General features: G+C 45.2%; 1 protein-coding gene across 1 annotated transcript in view; it reads left to right on the top strand.

Moving 5' to 3' along the window:
• The window catches only part of GATB (glutamyl-tRNA amidotransferase subunit B), an 84,719-nt gene that overhangs the window by 54,948 nt on the left and 21,301 nt on the right, over positions 1 to 8,470 (top strand). Inside the window, exon 9 of the mRNA XM_003790246.3 lies at positions 1,639 to 1,828. Within this exon, the coding sequence (XP_003790294.1) occupies positions 1,639 to 1,828 (190 nt within the window). The remainder of the gene's footprint in view (positions 1 to 1,638; positions 1,829 to 8,470) is intronic.

Below are 8,470 nucleotides of genomic sequence, written 5' to 3'. Positions count from 1 at the left end.
CCTAAGTCAAAGAGGAGACAATGCCTCCCCAACCAGCCCGTCTCACTGTGAGACGTGCAGGTGGGACTAGTTCAGGCCTGATTCTCTCCGGTGATCATTGAAAACTGGGGAGTGTTCTACTAGTGTCTGTGCCCAGCCAGGGGTTACCATGGAGGAGTGTGGCTCTCTCCCTCAGAGACCATGCCTCTGCCTTGGCCACTCTTCACCCCTGGAACCCCTGCAGGTCAGGTCAGGTTCCCCCCATGTTCCACAGGATTGGGGAGGTTTCTCTCCCAAATTTGACCCCAGTGGAGCCATCACCACTGCCGGGGGTGGTGCTGCCCATCTGGCGTATTGCTGTGTGCAGGCCACAGGAGCCAGGTGGGGAGCCAGAGGGTGGGGAGCCAGAGGGTGTAGTCTCGAGGCATCTCTTTTTCATGAGATTATATGCAGTGATGTAGCCTCCACATTTAAAAAAAATTAATCAACTTTATTTTTTAGGGCAGTTTTAGGTTTATAGCAAAATTGAATAGAAAGTACAGAATGTTCTCTTATGCTCCTCCCCCTCCACAGATACACACAGATTCTCCTGTTATTAGCATCATGTGTTACTCTGGGACATTTGTCACAAGGATGAACCAATATGGGTTCCTTATTATTAACTGAAGTCCGTGTTCTACAGTAGAGTTTGTTCTCTGTGTTATGCAGTTGAGAGGTTTTGACATGTGCGTAAATGGAATGTGTCCCCCATTGCAGGGTCATCTGGAGTTGTTCCACTGCCCTGAAAATGCCACATGCTCCACTGTGCCTCCTTTCCTCTCTCTCGTCTACTGTCCACATTTTACTTAGGCAAAAGTAAAATGAAAAAAGAAAGGTTTCATTTCTTTCTTTTTCATGAAAAAAGAAAGGTTTTTTTTTCTTTGACTTTTTATTTATTATACAAGTAATGCTAAAAATAGTAGAAATTTAAAAATAGGAGGAGTTATCTTTTCTCCTGATAGTAAATTGTCCTTATCTGGCCCTATTTTTTCCAGCCAACATCTCATAATCATGCAGCATGTAATGAAGTTTCTGTTGACAGTGGGCCACATGTGCGGTGTTTCCCTAAGATTATAATCCTGTACTTTACCTTTTCTATGTTTAGGTATGCCGACATTTGTGATTATGTTACCATTGCCGACAATAACCTGCTGCGCAGTGTGTACCCTAGAAGCAATAGGCTATACCACAGAGCCTAGGTGTGTAGGAAGCTGGACCATCTAGGTGTATGAGTACATTTGGGATGTTCAGACAACAACAGAGTCTCCTGATGACACGTTTCTCAGAGTGCATCCCTATCATTTAATGATGCATGAATGTAGACATGATTCTTTGTGAATTGTGGAATGAATTATCCACGGTTATAAGTCAGTATGTGGCTTCTCCCTTGTGTTTATCTCATTTCACTCCTCTATAAGCATGAAGAGTGGTGGGTTTGGTGATCTTAACAGTTAGTTGTGCAATCACTTCCTGGGAAACAGGATTGATATAATAGGACACTAGAAGATATTTGCAAGTAACGTGGCATTTAAACACAGAAACATTCATAATTAATGGTAGATTTACTTATCTCATGAATCCACGTACTCCAGATTCAGGCCCTGTCTCCTCTCTGCCTAGGTTCATGCCGGAACCCAACCTGCCCCCCTTGCTGCTCTATGACACCGCTTCTCTGCCAGCAGGGGCAGACTCCCAGCAGGTGATCAACATTGACCAGATCCGAGAGAGGCTCCCTGAGCTCCCTCGTGTGACACGAGAGAGGCTTGTTCAACAGTATGGGATGAGTTGGGATCACAGCTTCACTTTGCTGGTAGGTATTGATCAGATGCAAAACGAACCATCTCAGCTGACTGGGGATTGCTCTGCAGAGGCCCCTCCATGCACGGAGGGCTGCCGTGGGCCGCGAGTGGAGTGGGCTGGTTTCTTCGGTTGTACTGTAGATGCTGCTGGGAACAGGGCACAGCGACCTGTGCTCACCACCTTGTGGTAAATGTCCTCACGAAACCAGAAAATGAAACTCCCTCTCATATTAGTTGCTGCTGCTTTGTGGAAACAAATACCTGCTCGCAGTAGCCATGGAGACTTTTTGAAGACAGTCCAAATGTTATAGATGAGTATTTTCCCATGTGTCTGGAGGACAAAGGAAAACCAGCGTATAGGGTTTCTAGATGTCTAGCACTATTGAACCATGACAGGGTCTGGCAGGACATTAGGGTCTTGAAAACCAGCCAGTTGTTTCACCAATTATAGAAGAAAACCTTTATTCCACACGAAATGCGGGAAACTCTGACTAAAACATCAGTCCTTTGAGGCTCGGGGATACATCTGAAGGGGCCTAGAGAGAATCTGACACTGCCAAGATCTGCTTAGGGATTTTCCATCCTTTTCAAAGCTACTTAGGGCTTTGCAGTTGTCTTTGTCATGGCAACATGAAAGTGATACGGCGTCAGTGAGCGTAGCATTTTGTCACAGTTGTCTTGTTCCTGTCTGTTAGGGAGGAAGTGGAAAGTTTCACTGCTGCGTCTTTCAGGGAGTAGGTAAGAGCCATGCTCATCTTTGGGAGCAACAGAATCTCTGGAACCTCTGGATTTTTTCCTTTTTACATGACCAATAATAACTACCTAGGGATGTTAGAACATGCATACGTGTATATATATTTATATACTTTCGTAAAGCAGCATAGCAGTTTATACTACAAGGTGTGTTGAATGGATGCTTCTATCTTTAGTATCCATAAATCATTTACTTGAGAAGGAGAGTTGATCAGTGCTTCTTTTTTTTTGTAGAGACAGAGTCTCACTTTATCACCCTCGGTACAGTGCCGTGGCATCACAGCTCATAGTAACCTCCAAGTCCTGGGCTTAGGCGATTCTCTTGCCTCAGCCTCCTGAGTAGCTGGGACCACAGGTACCCACTAAAACGCCCGGCTATTTTTCTGTTGCAGTTTGGCTGGGGCTAGGTTTGAACCCACCACCCTCGGTATATGGGGCGCCCTACCCACTGAGCCACTGGCGCCGCCCGATCAGTGCTTCTTATGGGCTGCTGTTGTATCTTGTTCATTCCTCTGTGGTGATTATATCACTGTTTTTTGTGTTTATGTATTTATTTATTTATTTTAGAGATGAGTGTCTCACTCTTGCTCAGGCTGGCGAACTCCTGAGCTCAAGCAATCAACCTGCCTTGGCCTCCCAGAGTGCTGGGATTATAGGTGTGAGCCCCAGCATCCAGCCTGTGTCACTGTATTTTAATTAGTTTGTCTTATAGAGCATCTTGAAGGCAAGGACTGTTTCATGTTGCCTGTTACTCAGCACAGCCGTGCACACTGGTGGTACTTCGTGCCAAGTCCTTGCCTGTGAACCAGCCCGTCAGCGCTCAGTACACAGTGCTTCTGTCCCCGAAGCGTCTCACAATGCATACATTTTTCCCCAGGCCGAGGTAAAAAAAAATTGAGTTCCACCCTTAGACATCCTTCCCATCATCTTGACCACTTGAACTTCCAGCCTACTTGAAGTGACTACTGAATTTAAAACGAGACCAGAATTTAAAACCATTTGCCAGGTCACACAGGGGACTCAGGCTAGTCAACCTCAAAGACATCAGTCCCCTGTCTGCACGTGGCATGAGGTGATGTGAGATGAACCAACATTTCTTGGCTATTTCTTTGTTCAGGGCTTCACTGTCATTTCAGACAGGAATCCTCTAAATATAATGTTAAATTTATTTATTGTTTTTGTAAATCCACTTTCTTAATAAGAGTACTGAAAGGATCTTTCAGAATCTCCTCTCAGGAAAATGGCTCTTTCTGTTCAAGGCCCTGTCTGAAAATACCTGCCCCCTTCAGATTTTCACCTGGGGCCTTTGATGAGCAGGTGAGGACAGTGATCACCTCACTGAGCATAAGCTCCACGAGGGTAGGGACGTTTCTACATTCACGTTTGCATCGCAGTCTTCATGCATTTGTCCTTTATGGCACCAAAACCTAGTGTACCTTGGGACCAATGTTTGCTAAGGGCTCGCAAAGGAGTGAATCTGTGTTTAAGGCAGGAGACCTACCTTTGATTATTTAGCACTTTTATTAGTACCTGTCTCCTGTGTAGCAGCTACTGAGACAGGGATAGAGATGATTTTTTTTTTTTTTTTTTTTTTGCTTTCTAAGAGTTTTTGTATATATGAGACACTGTAGCTAGCCGGCCCCTAGGACAGACTGCAGTAGATCTAAATATAAGTTAAGATCAGAGCCCAGAGGAGGTGGCAATTAACTTGATTAGAATGAGGAAGGAAAACTTATAGAAAGAGGTGATTTTTATTTCTAGCCATTTTTGAAAAGCCTTCTTTTTTAATACCTTGAAAACATGCTTACTTTTATAGCTTGCAGATAATGTATTGAGTGATTAGTTGATTTGTTATTTTTTTTTTTAAGGGCTAGCACTTGAAATTTCCAAGATGAGTGAGAATAGAATAAGATGGAAATGGAAAGAGAATGATTCAGACCAATTATTTTCCTGAAATTAGGCAGCCTGAGTCCTTTATGACTTTGTAATCATTGGAAGCTGAGTTACTCATAACATATCTGCAAATGATATGTTCATGTTTTTTCCTGTCTTCATCAGAAACACAACAGATTGCTGAGAAGGGCAGATGCACAAATCTAATGAACCATCTTTCAATTTAAAGAGTCCCCAGGAGTATTCATTAAATAAATAGCAGTGGTGGAGGTGTGCCTTGCAGAGCCTCACTCCGTGCTCCGTGCCTTCGGATTGCTTATTAAATCAAGCGTTATGCACGTACCCACCCCCCCACACACACACATGCTTTATCCACAAATAATAAAAAACTTGAGAATTTACTCCTAGTTTTTAATTTACTCTGTCATTTTATTGTGCAGTAAGCACTGAATTCGGTATTGTTAACATCCTTGATATTTACAGAACTCTGTCATCATACCTTAGCATCTGCAGTGTCAGCACACAGTGGCCAGTGGCTGGGTGGACAGATGAGTGGATGGATGGGGCACTGTTTCTGGGCACAGGAAATCTGGGAGAAGTAGTGGTCCTGATGACAGCATCCCTGTTTCCAAAGGGCACAAACATAACCACTCTTTGACAACCCTGAGAATCAAGGCCTACTACATGTGCTATTGAACTCCGGGTGAGAAGCCCTGGATGGCTGCTTCAGCCACACTGAGTACTGTGACCCTGGATATCACTTGGTCTCTTTGACTCCTACATCTCACACTGGTTTCATTAAGATGTTAAATCAACATTCTGATTTTCTCTCCTAGACCTTTCTGATAACCCCTTCCCAGAAGGAAACCTGTATTGCTGTTTCTTCCTCTGGCCATGTAAATATCTTGCCCCACCTAAAACTTCAGCCTATTCAGCCAACCTTGCTTCTCCATCTTACATCATATTGCCTTGATTTCTGATGTCATATTTGAAGGTTAAGGAGTAGAAATGTGGAAGCTGAGACCCAGGTATTAGGATTCTGAGAAACCAGCAGTTCTATTAGCATAGCGAGTTCTTCTCCAAGTCAGTAGATCCAGGAATAATTATTAGCATGATCAGGATGATGTACACGGGCATCTCTTCTTAGCCAAACCCTCCCAGGCTGGTCTTTGTGGGGGCATCTCTTCCTAAACTCTGGGCCTTACCTCGCTCGGGGAATTGCAGCCATTTGCCCAAGCAGCACGTTAAACAGCCTTCCCGCGTGCTCTGCAGTTACTTGGTGCTGCTTTTTGATAAACCCCTGACAGCTGTCTGAGGCAGGTGTTGTTGCTGTCCCCATTTACAGGTACAGAAACGTAACCACTTTTTGTTAAGTGACTTTCCCGAGCCCGTGTTGGAGCCAAGTTCAGAGCAGGCTGAGTTGGGGGCTCAGGCTCTTCATTTTTAAGCCCCACTGCCTGCCTGCACATATGTGCTACAGGGTCACACAGAAGTGATGCTCTCAGTTAGTTGCAGTTTGGGATCACTTTCGTTTCATTAGTAGAGAAAATAGAGTTTTTATTTTTGTTGATACTGATGTTTTTTATAGTCCCACTAATGTTTCATAAAGCACAATCACAGAACGTAGATGCATTTAAAAATGTTTGCCACTGCTATTGGTTCATAACGTGCCAGACTGGCCCTATAAATAAACATAAAGTGCTGTCTACTAAATCTGGTGAATATCAGTCACCACCAATGAAAAGCCGAAATCATGTCTTATTTTCCAAGTGGAAAAATTAAGTCTGAAGAAAAGTAATGTAAGCCATCCTCTGCAGCTTGATGTATTTTGTCTCTTAAATTTTCCGCTGTAGGCACTTGGCTCCTTCTGTCTGAATCACAGAGAAGTGTCTCCCGTAATAGTAGGGTGCGTTTGTAGGGCTTGGGGGTGCTTTTGCCTAGGGCCTTGTGTCCTTCAGCCTGGCACATGATAGGTACTCGGTAAGGAATAGAGATGGGCTGGCAGAGAACTCAGCAGATAGAAGGCCCTGAAGCCTCTGGTGTGGGAGATTTCCATGGAGGGATGGCAGAGCGTCCCGTTGTGTTTGGTGAGAGCCGGCCGCACTCCCTATAGTGCCCTGTGCTCTTTGTAAACATAAGTGCTTCAGCTTCTCTATGTTGCTTCCAACCATCCTGAGTAAGTCTACAGGGCAGTGAGTTAAAATACTGACTCAGGAACAGACACTCTTGATTCCAGACCTCAGCTTTTGACGCTTAGGAGCTGAGCAGACCCTGCAAAGGTAACCAGAGCTGTTTCCCTCTTCTGCTGAAAGAGGAGGGATGAGTCACTCGCCCCCAACCCGATAGGCAGAGCTAAACCTTCACTGAATCTAAACAAATCTAAATAGAGCCAAGCAGTTCCTAAGAACGTGCTGCCATGGAGGAGAGTCTTGACACCATTCAACACGCTGAACGGTGCGTTGAGAGCCATGCAAGGCAGAATTTTAGAAAAATGCAGCACAGCCCCAGGGAGGCCATAGGAAACTGCGATTGGGACCCCTCAGATCCGTAACCTGCACTCTGCGTGTGTGTTTTTGTCTTTGTATTCCCCTCAAGATGTGTGGTCTTATTTGAACAACTTCATTTTCTCCGGCTGGTTCTTGCCCATTTAAAGTCATAATCGTTTGTATCTGACATCATGGAAAAGGTTAAGGTGTCTCCAAGGGACAAAGACACAGAAAAGATACCGTGACTGCAGCTGGTTGTTAAATGGATTGTTTTTTAAGAATTTTACTTTAAGTTTCTAGTAAGCTAGAAATGGCCTGGTTTGCTTTTTGGATGAATTGCCTGTAAAATAATTTCCCATGATAAATATCTCTCTATCCCATATGTAATACTACTCTAAAGCTAATAGTTTGACATAGTATCTGAAGCCATACCGACTGGTTTTAGACTGGCCAGACTTACTGAGGGACAGAGAACTCACCTCCTAACTGCTGCTGCAGAAAAATTCATTTGGTCAACATCGTTGCACACCATATTTCAGCTCCGTGCAATTTTAAAAATTGATTTTATTCTTCGTTTTATAAGAATTACGTCCAGTGCTTGCCAGCTTAAGGGTGCTTTTAGTCTGTACAGTATTGGAAAAGTAACCAATATCTTGTTCTGGTAAAGTTGGATGAGAAGATGCATCTCCTCACTCCACTCCCGCAAAACCAGCAGTTGGTTCTATCAGTGCAGGTGAGGCGGGGCTTTGGGAGGGGAGGGTGCTGTGGGCTCAGAGCTGTGTGGCCCCTCGGGAACGTGCCTACTGGGACAACATGCAGGGAGGATCCACAGCCTGGGGGCCCAGTCCCCAACCCAGCCTGAACACGGATTTCCTATGTTGGGGACAAATAAAATGTTTCGTTTCAAGTTTCAGGCAGATCTGGGGGGATGAGCAAACCCACACTGCCTTTGTTGCTGCTCTTAAGCTCCAGCCAGAAAGCTCCGCTCAGCACTATCGGCTGTCTCCATGTTGGGGCTGTGCGACACGGTGGCGTTAGGCACATGACGGGTGAGGACCGCCAGGGTTGGTTTCATGATAGTGCACTTCTGTGTCCCATTCTTACAGTGTTGTGACTGTGCCGGTCTTCTGTCAGTTTGATTACTTGAATTATTTGGATTTTGATGATTCCTTTGCCATCTCTCCCAGAGTTAAGCAGCTTAAAGAGAATGTAAAGTCATTTTCACATCAGTCTCAACACTCCTTAAACAGAGCCAGTGCCCTGAGCAGAACTCAGGACCCATCTGCATGCTTCCAGCGTGGCTCCCCTCAGAACTCAGGATCCATCTGCATGCTTCCAGCGTGGCTCCCCTCAGAACTCAGGACCCGTCTGCATGCTTCCAGTGTGGCTCCGCTCGGAACTCAGGATCCGTTGGCATGCTTCCAGCGTGGCTCCCCTCGGAACTCGGGATCCGTCTGCATGCTTCCAGTGTGGCTCCCCTCGGAACTCGGGATCCGTCTGCATGCTTCCAGTGTGGCTCCC

Source organism: Otolemur garnettii, unplaced genomic scaffold, assembly GCF_000181295.1.
Source record: "Otolemur garnettii isolate 467f Iridium unplaced genomic scaffold, OtoGar3 scaffold00041, whole genome shotgun sequence".
NCBI classification, from domain to species: domain Eukaryota; kingdom Metazoa; phylum Chordata; class Mammalia; order Primates; family Galagidae; genus Otolemur; species Otolemur garnettii.
The sequence above is the reverse complement of the archived record's forward strand: the minus strand, read 5'-3'. Positions and strand labels throughout refer to the sequence as shown.